The following is a 25,236-nucleotide window of genomic DNA, read 5'->3' on the forward strand; positions in this document are numbered from 1 at the left end:
GGCACAAGAAGGGGGGCGGGGGCAAGAGGGGCGCAGGCGTAAGCGGTTTGGTTTGATTGAGGGGCGGGCGGCGGCGGCGGGCACAAAGCACCTTGTCTTGGAACTGTCAGAGCGCACTCTCTCTCTCTCTCAAAGCAGCGCCCGTGCTTTGCCAACCGAGGGGGGGGGGACATGCTTTTGGGGGGCGGGGGGGCCGGGGGGCTTTTTCGGGCCCAGGGGCAAAACAGTCATGCGCAGTCTTGCGCCGTACCGTACGGTACCGTACCACAACTTGGCACCAAGCCGTTCCTGCACGACCACCGTGGGCTACCGGCTGGAGCGCATCGCATTGGAGCACGCACAACTTCCCGACCGCCTGCTTGCCCAAGTCGGTAGTCGCCAATGCACAACGACTGCAGCAGCACGCCGCCGTCTCCTTCCCAACCTTGACGGAAAAAAATGCAATGGGCAAGTTAGTTGGAAATAGGCGTAGGGTGCCCGGTGGCAACACTTCGGGTGTGCAAGTAGTGCCCGCTCCCGGAAGTTTGCGCCTGATTTGCGCCTGAATGCAGGGGCAAACGCGAAAGATCAGTGATCCACTTTTGATCCAGAATCGGCCCAAAAAGCACGTGAGGCAAAGTAGGCTTGAGTCGCTTCGCCTTACGTAATGAGAACCGATTGTGGCAGATTTCTGACTCCACGGACATGGGTCTGAACTCCACCTCACCTCCACTTCATGGAGATTCAATTTCGACGGCACTGCTGTCGAGCTTGGACGACGACGCGGGTTGACAGCATCAACCGTAGTTTTGTGGTGCACAAACACAAGGCGAGGCGTACGACGACGACGACAAGACAACCGACTGCCTTCCCGCCGCCGCCACAGCTACCACCATGCCCGACATTACGCTGAAAAACCAGCCGTTCGACCTGGCCTTCCACCCGTCCGAGCCGGTCCTCTACTCCTCCCTCCTCACCGGCGAGGTCAAGGCATGGCGCTACGACGACACGACGGGCGAGACGGAGCGCGCATGGACCGTGCGGCCGACCAAGAAGACTGCGAGGGCCCTGGGTGTTGAGGGGGACGGCAAGTCGCTGTGGGTTGGTGGCAAGAGCGGAATCTTGTGGTGAGTGTGTTGTTGGAGAGGCGAGGGGCTACAGTGAGGGGAGGGGAGAGAGGAAGGAAGACGACGAGATGGTGGGGAGCGTGGGTATGAGACAAGCGCAGGGGCGACGCTCTTATGTGCCAGCGTGTCAGCAGCAGAATGCCCAGCCGTGGTGTGCCATTCGAATGCCAGTGGCGCCAGAGCCCGGGGCGTGTTGCGCTCTCGATGGTGGCGCCCTGATTGTGGATCGCCTGCAAGACAGGCAGGGGCGCGGCACCTCGACGATGGCGAGAGCAACGGCGAGAAATAGCAGAGGGTGCGCGGTGCTGCGCGCTGCGTCCGCACTGGCACTCTGCTCATGCTGTAGCCGGGGGTGGGGGAGAAGCATCAGAATGCCTGCAGGTTCTGGCGGCCGACGTCATTCGCATCGACGACGGGTCCTTGACAGAGACACACGATCACTAACGCCGCCCAGCCGCCTCGACGCCGCAGTGGGGACAGTCACGTTCGAGAAGGAAGCAGCACACGAGTGAGTCAAGCTTAAGCTTGGTCGAGTTCTCGACCACGTCCGTCGTCCGCCCCGCCGGCAGTTCCTGACCCGGGTTTCTCCAGCTCTCCCGTGAACCGCGTTATCTGCGTCAACGAGCAGCTGGTAGCGAGCGGAGATGACGAGGGTGTTATCAAGGCAAGTTTGGGGGCCAAGGCTGCGGCTGCGGCTCCAACCCGCTGCCAATGCCAAAATGCAAACACTGACGCCTCTTGCAGTTCTGGGACAGTCGCAAGCCAGGCGACGCCATCCGCACCTACACGCAGCATTACGACTACATCTCGGGCTTTTCCTACTTTGAGGACAAGCGGCAGCTCGTCACGACATCGGGCGATGGGCACCTGTCGGCTATTGACATCCGGTCGTCCAAGGCCGAGCCGCTCACGGTCAGCGAGGACCAGGAGGACGAGCTGCTGTCCATCGCGCCCATCAAGGGCGGGAGCAAGGTCGTCGTCGGGACAGGGCTGGGCATCCTGACCGTGTGGAACCGCAAGCTCGGGTGGGGCGACTGTGTGGACCGTATCCCTGGCCACCCGGCAAGCGTCGACGCGATCGTGGCGCTCACCGACGACTGTATCGCCACGGGCTCGGAGGACGGCCTCGTGCGCGTGATGCAGATCCAGCCCAACAAGTTCCTGGGTGTCATTGCCACGCACGACGAGTACCCCATCGAGCGGCTCGCCCTCGACCGCAACCGCAAGTGGCTCGGCTCGGTCTCGCACGACCAGTGCATCAAGCTCACCGACGTCGAGGACCTGTTTGTCGACAGCGACGACGAGGACGCGGCCATGGATGACAACGACGACAGCGACGACGACGACGAGATGGGCGCTGGTGCCGAGGCGGCTGACGACGCCGAGGAGGACGAAGACGACGAAGACGCAGAGGAGGCCGCCGACGAGGACGACTCTGACGTCGAGATGAATGACGAGGAGGAGGAAGAGGAAGAGGCACCAAAAACCAAGCTCAGCAGGCGTGGCCAGGGCATCCACCATGCCAAGCACGCAAAGGCCGAGCCCGAGGACACGGGCTTCTTTGACGACTTATAATGGGTGTTATGCATGTACAACAATAGAGTATAGACTACAGTGTCGTCGTCGTTGTCTAGAGGCCGATCGCGCGGCGCTTGCGCGCGAGGTCCTTCTCGAAGCGCGCCTTCTTGGGGCCAGACTTGCGCTCGCCCGTGCTCGCAGCCGCACGCTTTCCGCGATCGGTGAGGGCGTCGCGCTTGCCCAGCTTGGCCGACACGCCGTCCCACACGCCCTTGGAGCCGCGCTCGCCGAGCACGCCCTCGAGCTCGGCCTCGAGGCCGTTCTGGCGGCGCAGGCGCCCGCGGCCGCCAACACCAAAGCCGAGCGCGAGCGCCTCCTCGTCGTCGCGGCGGCGCTTGGCCTCGCGCTTCGTTGTCACCAGACGCGTCATGTTGTCCTCCTCGAACTCCTGGATGCGCTTGAGCTCGGCCGCGCGCTTCGCGCTCGCCGAGTTGGTGTGCGCGCCCGCCAGGACCGGACGCGTGGACAGACCCGTCGTCGTCTGGACTGCTGGTGCGCCATCGAGGCCAGCAGCAAATTCGGAGAGCAGGGCCGGCGCGCGGCGCTCCTTGCGCCCCTTGGTCGGCTCGTTGTACGGCATCGCGGCGACTCGTGGTGGGCGGTACACTCCGTCCTCCTCGTCGCCGTCTGCGGCCTTCTTCTTCTCGGGCTCGGCGCGGGGGGCGGCGACCATCGCGCTGGGGTTGGGGCGGAACGACAGAGGGTCCTCCTCCACGTCCTCGGCGACGGCCTTGCCGCGGGCAGCGTCGGCCTCGGCGAGCCCGACGAGCTTCTTGATCTGGTACTCGAGCTTGGCCTCCATGCCGCGGACCTTGTCCATGACCTCGTGACAGAGGGCGAGCTCGCCGGCGAGTTCGTCCTCAATGTTGTCCGTGTTACGGGCGCGGGAAGACGAGGCGAAAGATGAGCCGAGGGCGGTCGAGGCGGCAGCGTCGGGCGTGTACTCGCTCAACGACGAGAGCCGGATGCCGGCCATCACGACGAGGTGGTGCAGGCTCGCGAGGAGCAGCTGCGGGCGGACGAGAAGCAGCGAGATGCCGGCCGAGAGGTCGAGCGACTCGTCGGCGGCCTTGGCCTTCTTCAGCAGCGGGGCGGACGACTTGGCCGTCGCGTCGACCGCCGTCTGCAGCGTGTCGAGCAGGCGCAGAATGTCCCCGCTGGAGGGGATGTCGTTGTCCTCGCTCATCTGGGTTGTGCGTCAGCGACGTACAGACAGACGCCGAAATCTACGACAACCACCACCGGCATATCCCCTCAGTCGCGAGTTTTCTAGGCTCGCTCCACGCTCCTAACGTGGAAAGGCGTTGTAACTCTTACGGACAGTTCTTTGACTGCCTCAGTGCCCAGTGCGAAGGCATCATCGGGGGCCGGTGGGGGGGAGGGGGACGGGACGGTACTTACGGTGTGCGTGTATGACAGTGACTGCAGGGGAGCTCGTGGAGGGCTCTACCGGCTGCGAGCTGTCACAGGTGCTTGAGAGGTGGTGAGTGTGGTTGAAAGGAAGTTGGTCGATGGATGCAACCCCCCCTGCAATGAGATTTCTCAGTCACGAGCCAGTGACTTCGCACCAAAAAAATGCATCCGCGGTGGAGGGCGGAGTCAAATCCAGTGTGGCGGTCTCAGTTGGTCACAGAGCCATGTCCTCGAGGTTCAGACTCCATCCTACTCGGCCTGCAAGAGTCTGCATGCATCGTGGTGGGGTCAGTGTGGCGTATACTATGTATTCTTATCCTTTTTGGTGGTTAAACTGCTTGGTACGGTTGTTTGGCGGGTAAGATGAGGTTAACTCGCCGGTCCGCCTGAGTTTGTGGGTGGATCACGCACTTGGTCCCCGGCTGACGGCTTGCCTGAGCTAATAGGGAGGTGTCGCCGGCGTGTTTGGGGTTATGGGTCATTGGTCGTACTTTCCGTGGCAAAATGATGGTCTTGGGCTTGGGTGTAAGCAGGGACGTGAACCGTTTGTTTAGAAGCACCGATAACTTCTCGTAAAGGTGCGATGGCATTCGCTCTCCGTGTCAAAGGTGCCTCATCCACGATCTCTCCCAGGAACGAAAAACCGCGGCGCACGGCCCCGGCAACACACAAGCAGTGACCCCCAGATAACCCGAGGTCACCCAACTTCAGTGACAAACGATAAAGTGGCAAGTCGAAACACCGCTCCGAGCCACACTAGCCACCAAACCACCCTCTGTACCCCACCAGCACCGCCGGCCACCCCCCTACCCTTCCATTACCCTCGAACGACCCCCACATGGCCGTCTGACACGCCCTCGAGCCTAGCCAGAGCTACCCCCCACCGGCCGGGGTGACGCGCACCCACCCGCTCAATCCCGGCAAACCACGTGGCCCGGGGCCCCGACCCTGGCACCCCCATCGCGCCCAAGCTCAACTGTTGACGGCCGGCAACGTTCTCCTCCCAACGCTCATACCCCACACAGACGGACGGCAGAGCGCAATGCGCTCATGACGAGGACAGGTGATGCCGATTCGCGCGGCGCCAACGCCAGCGCCAGCGCCGGGCACACGGGCGCGGTCGGGCTCGAGCTCGCGGGGTTCACGGCGCACTTCCTCGGCCCTGCCGCGCCGGCGCTCACTGCTGCGCGGCGGGCTGGCCGCCGCGAGCGCGAGCGCGATCGCGAGCCAGTCACGCTCCCGCCGGCCGAGGTGCGCACCTCTGCCGGTGCGGCGTTCACGCGCTCCCTCCTGCTCTTCATGGGTGCGTGTGTCGCCCGACGTCGCAGCTGACGCCCGCCAGGTTTCCTCTTCCGCCGCCCGTCCAAGCTCTTCCGGCCGAACCGACGTAAGTCGCCAGTAAAGGAGAAGCGCTGACCCGCCCCCAGTCGATACATGGGCCGGCCTGCGCCAGCTCGCCGAGAGCGCAGACCAGAACCTCTCCCCCACGTTCGTGCGCAACATCTTGAAAACCAAGGGCGGGGTGGGTATTGCGCTCCTCAACAAGCTGACACCCACTAGCCGGCAATACTGGGGATCACGCTGCTGCCCCCGCTGATAGTCAACGCGACGCTCGGCTTCCTGCTCTTCTCGTCCCACTCGCTCCTCTCGCTATGGCTCGCGCGCCTGCCCTTCTTCCACCGCCGCGAGATGGTAGTGGACGACACGTCCGTGTCCATCTTCCCCGACTTCTTCTCCCTCGACGACGGGGAGGACGGCCTCCCCGAGGCGCCAGAGGAGGAGATCACCCTCGAGACTATCATACGCGGCCCGCGTAATGTCCCGCGGCATCCGACGCTATGCTCTGCGCTCGCTGGTGCCGGCGCGGGCGTGATCCAAGGCCTGGCATTCACACCGATCGAGAACGTCGTGAGGTGAGCTGGTTTTCGCGTCTGGAAAGCGCAGCTGACGCCGCAGGTTCCTCCAACAATCAACGACCTCCATCTCGAACATCATCGCCCGCTTCCTGCACATCCGCGGCCCGTCGCCCGAGGTCGCGGCCGCCCTCGGCCCGCAGCCAAAGAACCCGCTCGAGGCGTTCCGTAACCTCGTCGCCTCGAGCACGTGGGCCAAGGACCACTCGTGGTGGACGGGCTGGCGGTGGGCCATCGCCCGTGACGCGTACGTGCACCTCCACTGCCGCAAGCTGACCGCCGCAGCGTCTCGTACTCGATCTTCTTCGCGACCTTTGACCTCACGCGCCGCGTCGCGCTGCGCGTCAAGGCCATCGTCACCGCCTCGGTGGAGAAGGAGCAGGGCATCATCGAGGTGGCCAAGAGCACGGCTGGACCAGACGCCCTCCCCGCCCGCCCGCCGTCCCAGACACCGACGAAGGCAAGGCTGGCGCAGGCCGTGACCATCGTCGCAGGTGGCGTGGCGGCCGCTTCCGCTGCCGAGCTCGCCGGGCGGCCGTTCCGCGCAGGACAGCGGTACTCTGGCCTCGCGGCAGCCGAACGTACCCGCCTCAACAAGGCAGGCAAGCCGATTCCGTGGCGCTACGAGCACCCCATCCGCTTCGCGTGGCAGAAACACGGGCTCCGCGCCTACTTCCACCGCGAGGGCGTGCACGAGACGCCCAAGACGACGGCGGCGAGCGGGAACCGCTTCGTGAGGGCGCTCACGCGTGTCGGATGGCGCCTCGCCTCGGTCGGGCCGTGGGGGTTCGGCTTCCTTGTCTTTGCCTGGATCGGCGGCGAGGTGTAGAGGGTAGAGACGGAAGTAGTAGACAAAACTAGACAGCACAAACGACGACATGCATTGATCATCCCAAAGAGCGGCAGCACCCCGGTCCACCCATCACATACGGTGCTTGTGCGACTCGATAAAGTTGCGCGGCGGGTCATCACTAGCGGAGATTAGAGCGCTCCCCCGCGCCAGCGCAGTAGCAGCACCACCTACAGGCCTTCCCAAGCTGCGCCGGCACCACCGTGCTGGTTCGCGTCCTGCTCGATGGCCTGCTCGCCAAACTCGCGCGGCACGCCGCACTTGGCGAGGATGGAGATGAGGCCGCCCTGCTCGGCCTTGGCCGCGGCGTCGAGGGCCGCGTCGTGCGCCTCGGACGTGACGAGGAGCATGCCGGCGTAGCCGAGCGCGTTGAGGTCGAGCGTCTGCCCGTCGCCGAGGGGGAAGGCGGGCTGCGAGCGCGGGATGAGGTGGATCGCGTCGAGCGTCATCAGCAGGTTCCAGCCCTGGCTCCTGTCGCCTCCCGAGCGGCGGAGCGCGTCGAACGCCAGGTCGAGCGAGCGCATCAGCGCCGGAGCGAGGTTGTCAGCCAGCAGCGTCAGGTCGTCCTCGCTGAGCGGGTAGGGGACGCTGTGGGCGGCAGGCAGGGGGTGGAGGATGTGGATGTAGGGGAGGGTCGGGTGGATGACTGCGCGGTCTGGTGGGGGTGTCAGTTCGACCGATCCTTGGTCTGTCGTCCAGTCTCTCCCCTGCTCGTCAGTACCCACCCTGGCGCTCGAACGTGACCCCCCGCACCCAGTCGTCGAGGGGCACACCACCCTTGGCGTCGATGAACTGGACGTGCCGCCAGCGCTGGGACGCGCCGGCCCCCGGTCCGCCATTGTAGAAGGCCAGGAGGCGCTGGGACGGCGACGAGCGCGCCGCGGCCTGGAGGATCGAGTAGGTGCGCGCCAGCTGTCCGGGGGTCGGGGGGAGAGCCTGTGGCTGCTCCTCGGTCGGGACGAGGAGGAAGTGCTCCGGGAGCACGGCGAACTTGTTCAGCTTTGGGTGTGTCAGTGCAGTCAGTGTGACGAGGAAGGGAGAGTGCACAGGCAGCACGGGTATGACGAGCCGAGCTGGTGGCCGGGGCTGTACGCCCGCTCGTCCTCGTCCTCGTCCTCGTCTGCCTAGCTCCCACGCCGCACTCACCAGCACAGCGGTCGTCTCCTCGCCGTCGACGCCGGCAAAGGCGCCAACATACAGACCGGGCACGTACGGCGGGCGGAAGGGGCTCGGCCTGTCGGCGCTGGTCTCGGCCGTGCGGACGCGCTTGGACTCGTGGGCGGGCTCTTCGGCGGGCGCGGCCGCCTTCTTCGCGCCGATGGCGGGGCAGATCGTGATGTTGAACTATGGGAGGGAGCGGGTGTCAGTGGGCGGGCGGAGAAGAGCAGGCGGAGGGGAAGGCCGAGGCGAGAGGACACTCACGGGGAACTGGCCGGCAACGTTCCTGCTCGTGCTCGGGAAGAAGTACAGGTCGCCCGACTCCTTGGCGGCGGCGAAGGACGCCGGGAGGCGCGCGAGGATGTCGGCGGGCGACGCACGCTCGGTGGGCTGGGCCATGGTGGATAGAGGTGAGGAGAGGACGATTGGAAAGCAGAGCGAGATTCGAGGTGAGGGCGAGATTCGGGGATGTCGTCGCGGGTGGAGGTGCGGCTGGCGGATGGCGTGCCTGAGCCAGTGCGACGAGAAGAAGCGTATGGACGAAGATGATGTGGCTATGACAGTGCCGGGTGGCATTAAAGAGGCGTGTGGAGAGAGAGGACACAAGAGTAGAGTGGAACTACAGCAGCTGGGGGGAATGCTAAAATACATGCATGATGCAATAATCGACAGGCTATGAACGGACGGCGCGGCGCGGGCATGGCTTGGCATCTAGTCGCCCGACGCGCATCCTCGGCAGCCTGGGGTCCAGCGTCAGCCTTCATTCGGGGAAGAGCTGCAAGGAGCGGCACATGCAGCACAAGACCTAGACGCTTAACAGCGCCTACACCCCCACTCACCACAGTTGGGACACTCGACAATCGTGTTCTTCTTCAACGCGGCCTTGGGCACGCGGCAGATACACGTCGAGCCCTGGTAGTTCATGTCGCGGGTCTGGACGCAGCGGACGCAGCAGAGGCGCTCGTAGCCGTTCCTGCGGGGTGAGAATGGGTGCGGGGTAGCGGAAAGTTGACGAGGCAGTTGAAGATACGCGAGGTCACTGGTCAGCATGGCACACCTTGCCCCAGTTGTCGTCAACTCACTTCTTCCACTTTGCTATCAAGCTTGGAGCGTCAGCATGGGCCCAAGCAGCACAATACGCCACCTACTTGGCATCCGCGTAGCCCTGCTTCAGGAGCCAGTCGTACAGCTCGCGCGAGATGAGCTCGCGCTTGTAGTACAGATCGTAGATGTACCGCGAGCGTGCGTGCGAGATGCGCATGATTGGCCTGGGTTGGGGCAGTGGCGTGGGAAGTCCGAGGCGGAGCAGGGCGACGTTTGCGTAGTAGCGAGTAGCGGATCGAGTGTGGCGTGGCGAGAGGCAAGTGTCAGCGAGGTTCAAGGCCCGAGGCAGCAGCAGTCGCCAGCCGCAAACTCACCAAGTCGACTCGACCTTGCGCTTTCCCTCGTGCGAGTCGCTCTCAGCATCGCGCATCTTCTTGTCATAGTCCTCGAGGACATCCCTGGGCAGTCAGCACGCGAGCAAGGTGATGTCGGCGCGAGGCAGGAGGGCGTTGGTGAGCTGTGCGCATCGGGTGCGGGCGACCCTCGTCTCCGCAGCCACGGCCACCACGGGCACGTACTGGATGTCCTCGTACCCCTCGGGTGGGGGCTTTGTCCTGCTCGTCCTAATCTTGGGCATTGTGCGTGGTGTGGATGGAGGTGGAAAGTTGGCCTTCCTCGTTGTGATTGTTACCAGAGATCGTTGTGGAGGCGCGGACCAGGGTTGATAAGCCATGCGGGAATACGTGTCATTTTTAGTGTTTTTGTTTTTTGGGTTTGCCACCGCACGTGGGGGAGTAGGCGCTCGGCGGCGGCAGGGCGGCGGTGGGCGGTGTACATAGTGGGTCGCCGCCGCCCAGATCGTCGGACAAGCAGAAGGTAGCAGGAACGGGTCACAGCGCGCGAGCGAGCATGCACAAACCCATTCGACTGTGCGTCTGCTCCGTCTTTTTTGTTGTCTCTCTCACTCATCATCCCCTTTGGACAGCACCAACCTCATCGGCTCTAGGACCCCACCCCAACACACCGCGCAAATCCCTCAAAGCGACGCGCGCGTGTACCCTGTGGGACCCCGCCGCTGGCACGCACAAGAGGTGCAACGCCGCCGTTGTGATTCGGCCGACTCTCTGCGCATCACCGCCCACTTCTCCTCACGCCGCAGGCGACACGCAAAATGGGCAAGCCGACGCTCGCAGAGATTGACCGGCGCAACATGGCGCTGTTGGCCTCGTTGCAGTGAGTCGAGTACAGGCTGGCCGAGCGGGTCGCGTGCCGCCGCCCGCTGGGCGAGCTGCAGAAGACGCGAAGCACGGCAGCCGCTCACACACACACAGCAACCAGGCCCACCCGCCACAACGGTACAACTACCTCGACCTCAGGCTGCGTAGCATCCTCGGGGCGATCGACCCGGCCAACCCGTACCTCCAGTCTGCGTGGGAGCAGTTCGTGGCGGTAAGTGCCCCGGCCGGCTCACAGGACGCGCTGACGTCCAGGCGGTGGTGGAAGCCCGCGACCAGGCAGCCGAGGAAGCAGCCGAGGCGTCGAGCTCGAACGCCGCCGCAGCAGCAGAGGGGACGCGGACGGTCCGCCGACGCCGGCGAGGCGGTGTGTCCTCCTCGCGAACGGCAGCAGCGCCGTACGCCGACCGCCGACCGCGGGCATCTGACCTCGCCGAAACGGGGCCGCGCTCAGCCGATATTCTCTTCCGCCATCCCCGCTCGCGCCTTCCTTTCACCCCGCGCGTGGTGGAGACATTGTCCCGCTCGCGGTCGCCGAGCTTGCCCGAGGAGACGGCCTCGCCGTTCAGCCCACGCCCGGGCCATGTCTTCCGCCCAGCGCCAGACTCGTACGCTGAGATGTTTACTGGCGGCCGAGACGAGGCTGCCGCCGAGAGCTCGTCTGAGCCCGTGAGACCAAGAGCCGGCAACGTGCCATACGACCTGCGCCAGATCTTCACTGCGGCCGGCACGCCAGCGTCCACGACCCGCCCAACGACTGTCGCGCCTGCCGACCTGCTTGGCCGCGACTCGAGCCGCGAGTATCGCTCGGCCCCGCCAGACGAGGAGGGGCACGCCGATTTACATTCCATGTTCGCGGACCTGACCGGTGTAACCGGCCCAGGGACGTATGCCGAGGCCGTTAGGCGGAGTCTCTCGACTGCTCACCCGCTCCACGGACCCCTCCCTCCCCTCCCGGTTGCTGCAGAGTCTTCATGGGAGGTGTTGGACTTCCAGTCGCGGTCTCCGCCCCTCTACCTCGATCCCATGGTCTCTCGCCGGCCAGCCGAGGTCGGCGGGCCTATCAGCCTCAACGAGGGTAGCAGAGCCTGGGCCGCAGAGTACGAGCGGTCGTCTGCCCGCGCATCGGCTGCCCATGCTGGCACGCGTCGTCGGCGTTCAGACGACTATGAGACGCGGACTAGCCAGATGCCCCCGCCGACACTGCGGCGCACGCGGAGACGCATTGGCGAAGGGGACGATCGGCGCCGTGACTCGATCCGCGACTCGACGCGCGACACCCGCCGAGACGGGATAGTGTTTCCAACCGCGTTCGAGGACTACTTGAGTTTGGTCACTGCCGATGACGAAAGCCGTCCCATCGAGGACATGAACCCAAACGGAGCGGCGGTTGCTCAGATGGCAGCGCTGGCTCAGCTGCAAGGAGCAGATGAGGCCACAGCGACAGAAGCGGCAACCGCACCTGCGCCGACTACGACCGACCCGACCGCGGCAACCGCCGGCGCCGCGACGAGCGTGGCGGCCTTACCAAACGCGACACAAGCGCCGCACACGACCCACTCTGGCAGTTCGGACCGCCCCATTGCTACGCTGCCTCGTCGGTTACGCCAACTCGCCGACTAGAGTGGCACCATTATCCCGCGAACGGTAATTCCGTGGCGGCGGCGACATCTCGTCAGCCCAACCCAGCCAAAGCGAAGAGCGACGACACGTTACATGCCTCGCTGTCGTTGGGTCTCGCGCGTCCTCCCCGATCATTTTGATGGTCAACCATGTAGCCAGACTGGCGCGTCACATGTTTTATAGATGTATGTATTGTGCTAGCCCGTGTCGGGCACATTAAGCGTATTGGTGTCAGCCCTGAGGGGTAAGGTGGAACCAGAAGGATGGGACAGGACAACCAGGGTGGTTGTGCAAGGGTGGGCTTTCTGGCACGGTCCTTGTGCAGCATGTTCCAGCTGGGTTAGTGTAGTCGCCGAGTCGCTGGCGCAGGCGCTGGCGCTCGCCATGGCACTGGGCTCGCTGCTCGTGTGGACCCGATGGATGTGAAACGGCAGCTGGGAGTGGTAGGCGAGGTATAGTGGCAGTTAGCTGGGACGTTAGTGTGGAATGCGGTATGCTCCGCGTGTCGCGTGTGCAGCAGCAGCAGCCGCATCGTGTGATGCGAGCCCCCACGCGCGTGCGTGGGCGGGTCCATGACAGCGAGTCGCGTGCTGCGCTGCAAGCTGCACGAGCAATGCCACATCGTTCGCAGCGCAGCCAGTAACGGTGCGCGCTGACGCACGCACGCCGAGCCCGAGGCAGCGAGTAGCAGCCAGTTGCGGTCGGTCGTGGTCATCGTCAACATCGTCGGCGTCCACAGCGCAGCGCCGAGCCCACGGAACCCGGCCCGAGTCGCCACGGCACGAACGCGCCTCGTTGGCCCACCGGCTCGGCGCCGCCGCCACACTGCGCCATGCGGCACATTCGCGAATAACGAGTTGGCGGCGCGCTGGCGCCGCCGCGCGCCGCCAACATCAGCGCCTCGTTTGTCGCTGGCTCCCTCTTTCGCTCGCTTCGGCCACTGTCAGCCAGCCAGTGGCCGACGCGTTTGAAAATGCGGACATAGGGCCCAAAGGCGACGACCAGCCCTGCGCCCTGCGCCACTTGTCGTGCCGTGGCGCGCGTGGCGCCGAATCTCTCGACAGCGCCTTTTCCACGGGCCCTTTCTTCCATCAGGAGTCGTGGAAGGTCTGCTTGCTGCCCGGAGAAGACGGAGGGGTTGTACCCACCCCACCCCCGTTTAAGGAGAGGACGCACCCCGGCCCTACTAGGGCGCCACATGCATGTTTGCGCGTTACGTACGCACCAAGGCCGGGGTGCGCCTCTGTCTGTCTGTGGGTCCCGACACGCGCACGCCGGGAGGGCGGCTAAAGCAGGCGAGCGGCTAGGCGAGGCGGGTGCTGGCTGCTGCAGCTGCTGCTGTGAGACGACGACGAGGAGCGCGACGACCGACATGCGTGCGTGCGTGAACATTGTGCCATGCCAGCGTGTGTGCACGCCCATGCTGGCACGACGGCATGCACATGCCGCTTTTGGCTGACTGCAGGCCCGCAGAGCAAGGTGCAGCACGAAGGTACTGTTCGCGTCAGCGGGGTGGTGTGCCTCGGGTTTGCCGCTTCTGGCCTCCTCGGCCTGTCCGCGCTGCGGTGCCGCTGGCTGGGCCGATCGGCGTCCGCGTCGTCACCGACGAGACGAGACAGGCGAGACCGTAATCTCGTGAAATTTCAAGACGGATCTCTGAATTCCAAGCTGCCTGGCTGGGCGGCTGCCGGGCTTGGCCAATGACGACGACGACGACCATCCCGGCCGAAGTGCGCGCGTCGAGGCGAGGCGCGAGCCGTCGCTTGGGCCGGAAGAGGAAGCCGCACGCCCACGGAGGTGCTGCTCCTGCTGCTGCACGTAATGGGCAGGCGGTGCATGGCGCCATGCATGAGCTGCTGCTGAGCCGAGCTGCGCGGAGCGAGCGAGTAAGCAGCCAGCCAGCGCAGCGCCAAGTGGCAGTGGAACCGTTTGGTGGGCAAGTCTGCCGGTACGCGAACTGTCTCTGGCGCTGGCTGTGTCGCGCTGTATCTCCGCGCTCCGCTTTGTGCTAGCGCGTGGGCGGGCGGGCTTTGGGTTCGGTTGCGGACGCGTCCCGTCGGTGAGTGTGTGTGGTGCAGGCTCGCTCACTTGCCGGAATGAGATCCGGTCAGCATTGCTCCGACAGACAGCACGCAGCGCGGCGCAGCGCAGCACAGCACACCATGGGGTTGTCGCCTCCTCACTGTGAGCTGCTTTGCTGTGAGAGCACAGATTCGATTCGATTCGTCGTCACCGTCACCGCTGTCGTTGTCGTCGTCAGTCTGTCGCGCCGCCTGCCGTGTTGCGCGCGGTGGCGATTGAGGGGCAATAAGGGACACAAAGGGGGTGGCGTCAGGGTAACGTCAAAGGGACAATTCAGGGTGCACACCCAATGAAATAAAAAAATGCGACCAAAAATCCTCCTCATGGCGCCTCATGGCGTCGACCGGCCGGCGTCCGTCACGTCGTCGTCGTCGGTCGGTCAGGCGGTCGGGCAGCGAGGCGAGGCGAGCACAGTAGTGGCAGCCAAGACAGACGAGACGAACGGCAGACGACGACGACGACGACGGCACGCGGAGGCGGCCCAACGGCGCGCGGTTGGGTTGGTGCGCGCTGGGCCAAGAGAAACTAGCTTGCACAGCATGGGACTGCGCGGTGCCTTCTTTCGCGTGATGCCACATGCTGCTACTGTTGCTGCTGTCTGGCATAGCTGGCATCTGGCGGCCGCACGGCGCGCGAGCCGGCGCGAGCCGCCTAGCACCGACCGGCCTTGTTCATTCCAAGCCAAAGTGGTCAGCAGGTGCTGCTGGTGGGTTGCTCGAGCAATTCAACTGTGGCTCTCGCTCTCTCTCTTGCTGTGTGCGTCCGTGCATGCTGCCTGTGTGCGTGGTGGGGCTCGGGCTCGCGCCGGCGACCGCAAAGAGTATGCGTCATGGCCCCCCCTCGGCGGCCAGCTGCCCCCAAAAACCGTGCCATCTCCGCCGCAGCCGCAGTGAATACTCGCAGCAGCAGGCATAGTGAGGAGCGAGCCGACTCGTTGCGGCGACTATGACGCGTTGCATGTTCGTCATGGGCCGAATGATTGGGTGAGCAACACTGGTCATTGTGGAATCAAGCAACTCGACAGACGCACAAAGGAGGGGAATGCCCTGAAAATATTCCCTGATGATTACGGAGGAAAGGGGGGCAGAGGAAGGGGAGCGCTGCCCAACAACACGCATGCGACCCCTGAAGACGGCTCTCCCTCGTTTCTCTACGGGGAACTGGAGCGGGTGGGTGCGGGTGGTGCGGGTGATGCGGGTGTGCATCAAGGGGAAGAGCACAGCAGCAGAGCAGCACCCAAGCAGACACCACGCTGGACCACTGGCTGGCTGGCCAAATCACCCGCAACACACCCACCTCGGTCCCCCTCGGAACCCTTGGGTCGAGTGCCTGGCCACCATAGACCCCTGATTCAATTTCCTGGCAACTTGCACCCCCACCCTCCTTTGGCTCCTCTGCTCTGGTGCCTTGCCATTCTGATCGACGGGGTTGGCCCACCCGCACGTTTGGGGCCTGAAGCCTGACGCCTCATGCCTGGCTCTGTTACTGCTGCTACTGCTTGCGCCGCGCACCCGCAACCTGCGCCCCGCCTGCACGCCGCCGCGCGCGCCGCCGAGGCTTGGCTGCACGAGTGGCGGCGGCTAGGCTGACTGGCTTCAGACACTCTGATGGCATGCACGCGCGTGCTCTCTTTGCTTTCCAGTCCCCGTCAGTCCCCGCCGCGCCGCCGCTGCTTGCTTGCTCCTCCTCGTCCTCCTCGTCGTGCGCGCGCGCCGCCCACCCACCTTCCTCCCCCCTCTGCTCCCCCGGCACCCCCACTTGCATCGTCCAACCGCAGACGGCAGACGGAGGCTTGGGTGACACCCGACGACGCACAGTTGGCCGCGCAAATCTGGCATTCTGGCACTTGCCCCAGCTCGTTTGCCCAACCGCCTACCCATCCTCCATCAACAAGGCAGCATCGGTCAACAGCGCAAACCGACACATCGCCATCGCCCCCACCTCTTTTCTTACTTTCGCAAACACATCTTCACTCGTTCAAACAGCTCGACACGCGGAAATCCTCGCAAGACTACGGCCGCCTCATCCCTCGCACCACCGTCTGTTTCGCCGACCAACTAAATTTCTTGGCTCGTCCCACAACCTACGTTGCCACTACCCCCACCCAATCAATCGCACACGCGCGCGTGAAAAAAAAATCTTCGTGAGTAAGCGTGTCCTCTTTTGCGCGATCGTGTCCTCGCATTCTTGGATGGCGTGCACATTGTTGTTGCTGCCTTGCTCGCACGTCGGAGCATTGGAAAGCATCCATCACATCCGTGCTGCATCTTATCTTTCCCTAATATGTTGAGACATCCTGGGTACGCGGATCTAGGGGCCATGGACCCTTGGACAAAAGTGCGGACCTGACAACACCCTTTCGCTTCCTCGTCGCTGCCGAAAGGGAGCTTGGCGATACCGCCGGCCTCGTCGTCACTGTTTGTGCACCACCCAACGTGGGTGCATGGACCGACGCGCGACCGCAGCTTCTGGCTGGGGGGCGTCGACGACGTTGCAGGTCGTGCGCTATGCAAAAACAATGGTATAGCGGCACGTCCCGCTACGCCGCAGCCGCCCACTGCTCCCGCCTGCCGCGCGTGCAGTGGGCCCATTGTGGATGGGTGCTCGCTGGCTCGCTCGTCTGGTCTCGTCTCCCCTGTCGCTTAGCTTCCGTCGCGCTTGCGGCGCGCGCGCGCGTTTTGTTTTGCGCAAGCCTCGGCGTCACGCACGGGGTCGTTCGGACCATTTGCTTTCGACGTGGATGTGGGTGACTGGCCCAGCGGCGACCAAACCGTCCCGGCCGTCGCCCCAGCGTGTGGTGGTGGTGACTGCTCGCGGAAATGCATTGCACCGCAATGGACGCGTGTGTTGGGTTTGGCTGGATGTGGAGACGTACGTTGAAGGGAAACTGCGCCGGAATTTTGGCCTGAGCGCGCGACGGCGGCGGGTGCGCGGGCGGGCAGCCAGCAGTGGGCGGCGGAGGCGGCGGCAGCAGCAGCCAAATTCGTTCCACTCAGTCACCGTAGCGCGCGGCGCGCAACGCCCAGCCAGCCAGGCAGCCTGGCACCACCCAGCCAGTAACCCCCACCCACCGCCGCCGCACCACCCAAATTCTCTCCCCCCCCCCCCGCCTGCGTCCGTCACCCACCCACACCCATTTCAATCACCAAATGCTTGTTGTATGCTGATCCCTCCTTTGCGCACCCCTTTTTCCCTTTCACGCTTTCCCCTCTTTCTACCCTTACAATCAACCACCCACCCACCACCACACCGACCCGCACACGCGCACGCTCTGCCTGCCTGCTGCCATCTCGTCAACACCTTGCACTGCCTGCCTGCTGGCGACAACAACCACAAACACGGCCACCACGCCATCGACGACGACCCACACCCGCTCCACTTTTCGACCACGTCCTCCTGCTCTTCACCCCGGACGCCCAACACCCGCCGCTTTTGGCACCAATTCGCCCTTGCTCCTTCTCATTGGGTCCGCTTCTTGCACCACAACCATCATCACCAACACCCAACTCGACCCCAAACGCCCCCCCGCTGTGCGATAAATTTCCCTTGACATTGGTCCTACATCAACAACAGGCCCTACTACACTACCCAGAACATCAGTTTGGGCAGTAGCAGAGCACGCGTGTTCTTTTGATTCGTAAGCCATCTCCCCTTGCCCTTGCCCTCGCCACTGCGTCGTTCGTGTCTCTGAGACCCTCTTTTGCCCCTGTAACAGCTCCACCACCACATCATGTCAACCGAGGCATCGCCACAGCAACCTACTCACCTCGGCCAAACCTACGCTCAAGCAGCCATGTCTGTTGGAACCGCTCCTAACGGTGGTCAGCCTCCGGCCCACCTTCTCGGCCCCGACTCGGGCAACCGCTCCTACGCCGACTCTGACGCGGCGGCCTCGGCTCCCGACTCGCCTGCCGTCCCCCCCACCAAGGGCAAGAACGGCGCGACTGGCCCCGCCGAGGGCAAGCCCAAGCCTCACGTGTGCCCCATCTGCCAGCGCGGCTTCACCACTGGAGGTCACCTCCAGCGTCACCAGCGGATACATACGGGCATCAAGGCGTTCAAGTGCCCTTACCCCGGCTGTGAGACGAGGACTAGTCGTCAGGACAACCTCCAGCAGCACTACCGCACCCACCTGTCCCCCACCCTCCGACGAGGATCGGGCACGGCGGCGCGCCAGGCTGTTGCTGCGGCCATGATGGCTGCTGGCCTCAAGTCGTCGACGAGCCGTCAGCCTCGCAAGTCGAAGGGCTCGCAGGTTGGCACCCCCGGCTCATCATCGGGTGCGAGTGGCGTCCACGGCCAGTCGCCGTACCAGACCCCCACGCAGGGCGCTGCTCCGTACGGCGGCTACATGTACGACCCCAACCAGCACGGCTACCCGTCGTACCCGCCTACGATGCCTCCCGGCGTCGGCGGCGGCGGCATGCCCCAGCCCCAGTCGGCCCAGTCGAGCCGTGTGCCCTCGCCCGTCAACGGCCACTCTTCGCAGAGCGGCGGTGTGCCCTCGGCGCACCACCAGCAGTACTTCTCGCAGCCCTTCTCGCCCGCCTACGCCTACCCCAACTCGTCGTACGGCCAGGCGTACCGCTACGGCCAGCCCGGCGCTGTTCCCTCCCCCTACGGCCCGCCCTCGCACCACTCGATCTACTCGCAAGGCATCGCTCCCGAGCACGGCGGTCAGCAGCACATGTACTCGCCTCTGCAGACTGGCTTTGCCCCCCACTCGCGCGACTCGCAGTACAATGTCATCAACCCCAGTGGATACGCAAGCCAGGCCCCAATGGGCAATGGATACCCCCCCAGGACGCAAACTAGTACGCCTTTGAGCAACGGCACTCACGAAGAGGTGGACCCCCGGTACCGTGGTGCTGCTGCCCCTCCTCGTGCGCCTTCCCCCCGTCGTCGCCTGACACCTCCCCACCAGGCTGAGATGCTCGCTTCTGCCGGCGTCGTTGATACCGCGAACCTCTCGACGACGGCCGGCCATCAGGCCGCCTCGCGCGCTCCGCTCTCTGCTGCCGTCCCTCCCCAATACTCGTATAGTGCGGCTGCGGCGTCCCAGCAGGCTAATGGGTACAATTATGGTGCCCATCAGCAGTCGCTAGGCCGCAGTGCTGTTACGAATATGGGGGGTGTTGTCGGTGGCCCGGATACCAAGGGTGAGTCTCCTTTTCGTGGTGGCATAAGCCAAACCGAATCGCGGTCCTGAGCCACAATTCGGCAACCCTCCAGGGTGTGGCCAGGGAAAATTTTGGAGAGTGACAACAAGCGGGTTACACTAGCCGTTCTTGGACGGCCGGGCGCTCCGGGCAGTCCGGGATTGCGGCAGTGGTCACACTCAGGCGCGGTCACCATCGGCTTAAGCCGCTGCGGTCATTGTCATTGTCGAGGGCGCGCCCTGGGGCCTGTCCTGTGGTCCGTCCTGCGGTCCATCCTGTCACTTTGTCACCACCAACGCTCAATTAGCGCCGCCTTGGCCGTCGTGATCCGTTACGGCGCCGCCGCGCACCTTACCCCATCCCGAGACACGCGGCTGACTTTTGTTCCAGCGTTCATCAAACACGAATAGAGTCTCTCTTTGCATGTACAACCACAAGCTCACACCACACCCACTCCCACACCACACACACACACACCACCACTACTACCACCACCCAACCTCTGCAAGCGTTTCCTTGGAATCATTCTCAACACCCAGCGTTTCTTCTTGCCCGAGCACCCACAAACTCGCAACCCACACCTTCCCACCCTACGCCAATCTTCACACGGCCGGCCGTCACACGTAACCCGTGATATCCATTACCTTTATACCCCATGCTTGTCAGGACACGGTAATCTGTACTCCATGCATGTCGCTCGAGCAAACGTATGTAAGGCGAGCCCCTGCAGGGGAGCTGGGCCGGGAGTGTAAATGTGGGGCCGAGGCAAGGACACAGGATGCGGCTGTGCCTCAATCGTAGACACTGCGCCCCAGATAGTTTGCACTACTCGGCTACTTATCTACAGTGGACACGGCCGCGGCATCTATGCCAGGGCTTGGTTGACATCGGCATGATCGTCTGCCGTGGGCAACGACGGCGTCGTCGTTGCAGTAACTACAATGGCCCCTCACCTCCAGCCAGAGCCCACGCCCGCTCCCCGGCCTTCCGCTCGGCCGAGCTCAACATGGCGGCGTTCATGCGCCACCTAGGCGTGGCCCTAAGCCCAGAGAGCACCTCGCGCGTCCACTCGGCGTCCTCGGGCCCGCCAGCGCCCAGCGCGGCAAGGAGCAGCCCAAGCGAGTCAGGCTCGAGCACCGGCGCCGTGATGCGCGCTATGTTGGACGCAGGGTAGTGGCGGAGGTACGCTTGTCCCTCTGCCGGCGACAGCGAGCGCAGTGCGCGGAGGAGGGCGAGGCCGGCACCTGGGGCTGTGGACGTCGGGTCGGGCGGCGGGGCGACGGTCGGTCGCGGTGGTGGTGGAGGGGGCGCGACTGGCACTGCCGCAGGCTTGCGCAGAAAGTCGGTCGCGCGCGCCGCAGCCGCGTCCTGCTCTGCCGTAGTGGAGAGGAGTGGTGCCGATCCAGCACCCGCGTACGCTGGCCGCGCGCCGCGCGCATGTCGGAGCGAGGCGAATGACGACGATGCGGCTGCTGCCGGGGCTGGCGGCGCTGGTTCTGGGTCTGACTCGCGCGCTGATGGCGGGACGATGGACGATATTCTTGACGGCTGCCTTGGCGCGCCGAACGACGCGTCGAGGAGGCTCGTGTCGCGCTGGGGCTTAGGTGCTGGGGCTGGTGTCGACGTCGAGGCGACCGCCGCGGGCTTGCGCTCGGCGGAGCGCGCGGCAGCGGGCGAGGCAGCAGCAGGCACAGGCGCAAGCTTGGGCGGCTGCTTGACAGCTGGCGCCGGCGCGGGCGCTGCCTGCTCCTCGGCGACATCCCGCCCCTCCCTAATCTCGCGGTCCACCTCCTCGAGCTCAGCCGCCGCCGGCGCATTGTTCGGCTCGGCGGCGAGCACGGAGCGCAGGTCGGCCGCAGCGGAGGGGAGCTTGCCCTGCGCCCTGCGGGCGAGCGCGCGGCGGAAGGACGCCTTCACGCCGCCGTTGCGCTCGATGGCACGGGTCGCGTCGGCCTCGGCGGCGGGATACCTGCAGGAGAGAGAGTCAGCTTGCGTCGCATCGCTCGCACGGCCGCTGGGGCTGGGCAAGCACCACGCGGCTGGCTCCACGCCGACGCACCGCTCGAGCTTGAGCCACACCTGCGCGCGGTTGGCGTACGGTACCGGGTCTGACGAGTCCGCCTCGATCGCGCGCGTGTACGCCTGCGCGGCGTCGCTCCACTTGCCTTTGCGGAAGGCTGCGTTGCCCTGTGGTGTGAGCGGGGGCAGGTGGATGAGGAGGGAGGAGGGAAGGGGGAGGGGGCAGCGAGCGGTAGAGAGTGTAGCTGACAATCGACGAACGACTCACCTCTGCGCGTGCCGCTTCTGAAGCTGCGCGGCTCATGATGTGGGCGAGAGAGGGAGACAAAGAGCAAATACAAGAATGCACACGATGAGGTCAGCGCACAAAGCGCAAGTTGGGAAACAAGTTTGGTTTGTTGTGTGGGGCCCCAAGCCTGTCTTCACTCGCAGGATCCCAAGTGCTCGTGGCTATGTGCACGCACTCCCTTGTGCCACTTTTACGCACCCCTCCTCCGGCACACCAGCCCAGGCGCGTGCCATGCGCTGAATCCCCTACAAAAGACTATTCACTATGCGAGTAACATGCCGGTACAAATAAGTATGGGACCACCCGTCTATGGGGTGTGCGACGGGGTGTCGCTCGACCACGAAACGTGGCTGCCGCCCCTCAGGACCGCGTTGCCCACCTGCACCGGCAGGCGCGCGAGCTCGGCCTGCGAGAACACCGCCGCGCGGACTATGGCCAGGCGCACCTCGAACGCGCGCTCAAAGTAGAGGCGGGTGCTGGTGGCCGTGGCGTGGCCCTCCCGGCCGCGGAGGAGCGCCAGCACGCCGGCGAGCGTCAGGCCGTTGGCGCCGCTGTACGCGTTGATCGCGTTGACCTTGGCCGCGGTGATGAGCTGTCCGAGGGCTACAAGCTGGCGTGCGTCAGTCTCCCCCGTGTAACGACTTACGAGGTGCCACTCGAGAAACTTGCCCAGCGCCTCCCACCCGCCCGCGTGCGGCGCGGCGTACGGCGCAATCATGGGCGGCCTGAGGACGGGGTACGGTGTGGCCGGCGCCTCACGGGCACTCGACGCCGAGATCACTTGGTTCAGTTCTGGGGTGACCCCGAGCACGAGCCCGTAGCGTGTGCGCTGGCTCACAAACTCGGCCCAGTGGTCTTCGGCCAGAGCGGCGGCGGTGGCGTACAGCTCGCCGAGGTCGCCCGCTTGCGGATTGACCTTGCGCTACGTGTAAGTTGTAACCGCAGGGCACTAGGGACTCACAGGCTTGATGTGCTCGTGGAGCTGGACGAGGAAGAAGGCGGCCTCGCCGACCAGCAGGTGGTGGTGCCGCGCCGGGGTGGACATGTTGAGTCGGCCTGAGTGGGTGAGTGGAGCGCCGGGTGGGCGCAGGACAGCACCTTATGGCCTCGTGCTGTTGCTGCACGGGGCGAGGAGGCGAGTGCGTCGCCTCGTGCACTGATGCTGAACCAGTGCGAAGGGGTGAGCGAGGTTGCAAGCAGATCGTCGCAGGTGTTGCTCGCGACAGGAGTTCCGCCACACTCCTCCCCGCCATTGTGTTCAGCTGTAACGCGAGCTCTGCATGGACTATGAACCCCCCAGAGGGACTGTGTTGTCTCTCCTTTCGCGACTCTGGATACAGGCTGTGCTGCTTCTCTTCGCATGTCTATGGACCCGGCTCACGCGTGAGTGCTGGCGCGACCGTCCTAACCGCGGCGCAAGCACTTGACGAGCACCACGCCGCGCATCGTGAAGAGGTACGTGTCGTACCAGGGAGCAAACAAATACCAGAAGTGCTCAATGGTCTTAGCCTGGGCGTTGGGGAGGTGGTTGCTGAACGCGCCCCAGAGGTGGCTGAAGGGGATCTTGTTGGCCGTACACGCGTCCACCAGCGCCCAGTGCTTGGTGTACATCATGACGTCTGCAAGCGCCTTGTACTACTCGTCAGCGACGCACATCTTTCCACGCACGAATTCCCTCTCCAGCTGGCTTCCGCTCCTGCCGTCGGGGTTCTTGATGTTGGGGTCGACATGCGTGGGCAGGACGCTCGGGATCGGGCTGGCAGGGTGGGGCAGAGGGCGGTCGTGCGTGTAGAGCTGGCGTCAGCGGTGCCAGTCCCCCCGTCTCGTCTCACCAGCATGGCGAGGTGCCCGTCGTTCCGGAGAGACCCGCCCCAGAACAACTGTCGCCAGTAGTCCTCGACGATTTCGAACGCCGGGTCGAAGATACATAAGCGGCACGGGTGGGTGGGGTGCCCGCCGGTGGTCTGTGGTCAGTGGTGACGGGGCCAGTACCCACATAGTAGATGTACGCTTCCAGCGCGACGAACGCGTTCGCGACCATGTCCACGAGGGGGGCGGAGGGAGACCAACTCGTGGAAAAGAGGGGCTGGGGACGTGGGCGGCGAACGGGTGCCGGCGTGGACGGGTACTCCCGCGGCTGGTTGATTAACGTCGTTCGCGTCTGGCTGCCGTGTTCACCGGGATTCACAACGTTGGTGGGGTAGGCCTGGGACAACATGTTGCGAGGAGGAGTAAGAGAGTGGATGAGTCAAGTTAGTTGGTCGGGGACAGAAGTGTTGGCCGCTGACTGCTGGTGTGGGTGTCTGCGCTCGGCTCCCCTCGTCCAACGGGTGGCGTGGCCAGCACGCCAAGGTCGGACGCCAGGACGAGGTGCACACACAGCCTCCGTGGCCAGTAACGGTCATCTACGATTTCAAAAACGCGTACTTCGCACATGCTGTCCCTCTTAGGTAAACGTCTCTTCCAGGACCCACTCCATGCATGGAGGGGGGAGCTGTGCTGACCGTGGAGGCTGAATGTGGCACTTTGGACCGTCACCTGTCAAACGTGACTTGCCGACGCCCTTGGGGGGTCCAGTCGCACCCCAGTGGTAGATAACGTAACTAGTTCATATGTATCTCAACTCAACTACTACACCAAGGGGACAGGAGAAGGTGCATGCAGCGTCACTCAAGCTGCCGGAGGCGGCGGCGCCTCCTCGGCGGCGGCAGCCCGGCGGTCGCGCACAAACTGATCGATCTCACGGCGAAACGCCGCTGCGGAGCTTGCTGTCTCGGGTAGAGTACACAGGAAGAGGATCCTGCCTCGGAGAGAATCGAGTTGGGCATTCAAGACTGACAGGATGCGAGCGCGCGCAACGGCACGCTCGGGGTCGGGGTTTGGTCTGTTGACCACTAGGAGATCGGGCGAGTCCACTGCTCCGAAGGCACGAGTCTTTGCCCCGCCGATGAGGTAGAAGAGGGCTAGCAGCTGGGGAGGTCAGCTAACCTCGTTCGTGGTATCACCATCTCACCAGGGGGCGCTCGTATGTGAGGCCACGCTGCGCCCACTGCGGGGCTTCCGATGCGGCTGCCTCCTCGGGGGTCAAGTATGCCACGAGAAGCGAGGGCATGCGTGAGCCTGACGACGGTCGAGGCCGATCGCTAGCGACGAACTGCGATGCAGTCAGTGAGGGTTGATCCCGAGCACTCACGCGCATAGCAGTAACAAGGACGTCGTCGTCGGTGTACGGCAACCCGAGCCCGCGCACGATCTCGGGCCAGTAGTCTTCGACGAGGACAACCGCCCTGTCATAGAGCTCCTTGATGCGCTCCGAGGCCGAGTGGCCGGCGGCCAAGCGCTGGTGTAAGCAAGTTTGCCACAGCTAACACCCACCAGTTTCACGTGCTTGTACAGCCCGAGGAGGAGGCCGGCCACGTTCGAGTTGACATACTCATTAGTGAGGAGCGGGCACTGCGCCAGGCTGGGCGGTGGGGTCGGGTCACCGGGGCTGCCGGAGTCCTTGGAGCCAAGGCTGTTGGTTCGGGCTGCGGGGTCGGCCATTGGGAAAGCAAGCTGGGGATTGTAAGCTGTCATAGCTGGCAGTCTGGTTATGTAGCCTTGTCAGCTGGGCTCGTAGTGCTCCACCCCCTCGTGTCAGCCTGGGAGCGAGAGTGTGCCAAGGTGAAGCACAATGGGGACCTCGGCCCCTCCTTCTACCCCCTATCCCAACGCTCGACGTCTACACCTCCGTGGTGACCATTGTTGACTACCGGAGATCTCAACGA

General features: G+C 64.5%; 11 protein-coding genes across 11 annotated transcripts; 4 read left to right on the top strand and 7 right to left on the bottom strand.

The window, feature by feature from the left end:
- Positions 1-873: 873 nt before the first annotated feature.
- Positions 874-2,681, top strand: JIP5 (WD repeat-containing protein JIP5; the record flags this gene model as incomplete). The annotated part of the gene is made up of 3 exons (XM_062774650.1): positions 874-1,106; positions 1,578-1,614; positions 1,851-2,681. The coding sequence occupies 3 exons, from the start codon at positions 874-876 to the stop codon at positions 2,679-2,681; spliced, it is 1,101 nt and encodes a 366-aa protein (XP_062630634.1).
- A 55-nt stretch (positions 2,682-2,736) lies between these two features.
- ngdn (Neuroguidin) lies at positions 2,737-3,870 on the bottom strand (the record flags this gene model as incomplete). The annotated part of the gene is made up of 1 exon (XM_062774651.1): positions 2,737-3,870. One exon carries the CDS (start codon positions 3,868-3,870, stop codon positions 2,737-2,739), a length of 1,134 nt encoding a protein of 377 aa, XP_062630635.1.
- A 1,277-nt stretch (positions 3,871-5,147) lies between these two features.
- Positions 5,148-6,839, top strand: LOC62_06G008129 (uncharacterized protein; the record flags this gene model as incomplete). Its single annotated transcript, XM_062774652.1, has 6 exons — positions 5,148-5,400; positions 5,440-5,484; positions 5,525-5,619; positions 5,658-6,010; positions 6,054-6,257; positions 6,296-6,839. 6 exons carry the CDS (start codon positions 5,148-5,150, stop codon positions 6,837-6,839), a joined length of 1,494 nt encoding a protein of 497 aa, XP_062630636.1.
- Positions 6,840-6,875: 36 nt separating this feature from the next.
- Positions 6,876-8,436, bottom strand: APA1. Its single transcript, XM_062774653.1, has 4 exons — positions 8,283-8,436; positions 8,007-8,204; positions 7,586-7,859; positions 6,876-7,515 (listed from the first exon to the last, which is right to left on the bottom strand). Exons 1-4 carry the CDS (start codon positions 8,415-8,417, stop codon positions 7,031-7,033), a joined length of 1,092 nt encoding a protein of 363 aa, XP_062630637.1. The 5' UTR covers positions 8,418-8,436; the 3' UTR covers positions 6,876-7,030.
- A 239-nt stretch (positions 8,437-8,675) lies between these two features.
- bud31 lies at positions 8,676-9,699 on the bottom strand (the record flags this gene model as incomplete). Its single annotated transcript, XM_062774654.1, has 6 exons — positions 8,676-8,758; positions 8,858-8,991; positions 9,101-9,121; positions 9,167-9,286; positions 9,437-9,520; positions 9,641-9,699. 6 exons carry the CDS (start codon positions 9,697-9,699, stop codon positions 8,730-8,732), a joined length of 447 nt encoding a protein of 148 aa, XP_062630638.1. The 3' UTR covers positions 8,676-8,729.
- Positions 9,700-9,999: 300 nt separating this feature from the next.
- Positions 10,000-12,105, top strand: LOC62_06G008132 (uncharacterized protein). The gene is made up of 3 exons (XM_062774655.1): positions 10,000-10,295; positions 10,394-10,511; positions 10,553-12,105. The coding sequence occupies exons 1-3, from the start codon at positions 10,234-10,236 to the stop codon at positions 11,918-11,920; spliced, it is 1,548 nt and encodes a 515-aa protein (XP_062630639.1). The 5' UTR covers positions 10,000-10,233; the 3' UTR covers positions 11,921-12,105.
- Positions 12,106-15,878: 3,773 nt separating this feature from the next.
- On the top strand, positions 15,879-19,867 carry NRG1 (Transcriptional regulator NRG1). The gene is made up of 5 exons (XM_062774656.1): positions 15,879-16,145; positions 17,576-17,639; positions 17,718-18,816; positions 18,927-19,161; positions 19,552-19,867. The coding sequence occupies exons 3-4, from the start codon at positions 17,733-17,735 to the stop codon at positions 18,929-18,931; spliced, it is 1,089 nt and encodes a 362-aa protein (XP_062630640.1). The 5' UTR covers positions 15,879-16,145; positions 17,576-17,639; positions 17,718-17,732; the 3' UTR covers positions 18,932-19,161; positions 19,552-19,867.
- A 230-nt stretch (positions 19,868-20,097) lies between these two features.
- Positions 20,098-21,501, bottom strand: RPAP3 (RNA polymerase II-associated protein 3; the record flags this gene model as incomplete). Its single annotated transcript, XM_062774657.1, has 3 exons — positions 21,449-21,501; positions 21,221-21,348; positions 20,098-21,130 (listed from the first exon to the last, which is right to left on the bottom strand). The coding sequence occupies exons 1-3, from the start codon at positions 21,482-21,484 to the stop codon at positions 20,098-20,100; spliced, it is 1,197 nt and encodes a 398-aa protein (XP_062630641.1). The 5' UTR covers positions 21,485-21,501.
- Positions 21,502-21,776: 275 nt separating this feature from the next.
- On the bottom strand, positions 21,777-23,083 carry LOC62_06G008135 (uncharacterized protein; the record flags this gene model as incomplete). The annotated part of the gene is made up of 3 exons (XM_062774658.1): positions 21,777-22,391; positions 22,431-22,525; positions 22,879-23,083. The coding sequence occupies 3 exons, from the start codon at positions 23,081-23,083 to the stop codon at positions 21,777-21,779; spliced, it is 915 nt and encodes a 304-aa protein (XP_062630642.1).
- A 21-nt stretch (positions 23,084-23,104) lies between these two features.
- LOC62_06G008136 (uncharacterized protein) lies at positions 23,105-23,510 on the bottom strand (the record flags this gene model as incomplete). Its single annotated transcript, XM_062774659.1, has 3 exons — positions 23,105-23,263; positions 23,302-23,433; positions 23,466-23,510. 3 exons carry the CDS (start codon positions 23,508-23,510, stop codon positions 23,105-23,107), a joined length of 336 nt encoding a protein of 111 aa, XP_062630643.1.
- A 629-nt stretch (positions 23,511-24,139) lies between these two features.
- LOC62_06G008137 (uncharacterized protein) lies at positions 24,140-25,012 on the bottom strand (the record flags this gene model as incomplete). The annotated part of the gene is made up of 4 exons (XM_062774660.1): positions 24,140-24,439; positions 24,483-24,623; positions 24,663-24,809; positions 24,845-25,012. The coding sequence occupies 4 exons, from the start codon at positions 25,010-25,012 to the stop codon at positions 24,140-24,142; spliced, it is 756 nt and encodes a 251-aa protein (XP_062630644.1).
- Between the last annotated feature and the right edge of the window lie 224 nt (positions 25,013-25,236).

This window comes from Vanrija pseudolonga, chromosome 6 (assembly GCF_020906515.1).
Source record: "Vanrija pseudolonga chromosome 6, complete sequence".
Taxonomy (NCBI): Eukaryota; Fungi; Basidiomycota; class Tremellomycetes; order Trichosporonales; family Trichosporonaceae; genus Vanrija; species Vanrija pseudolonga.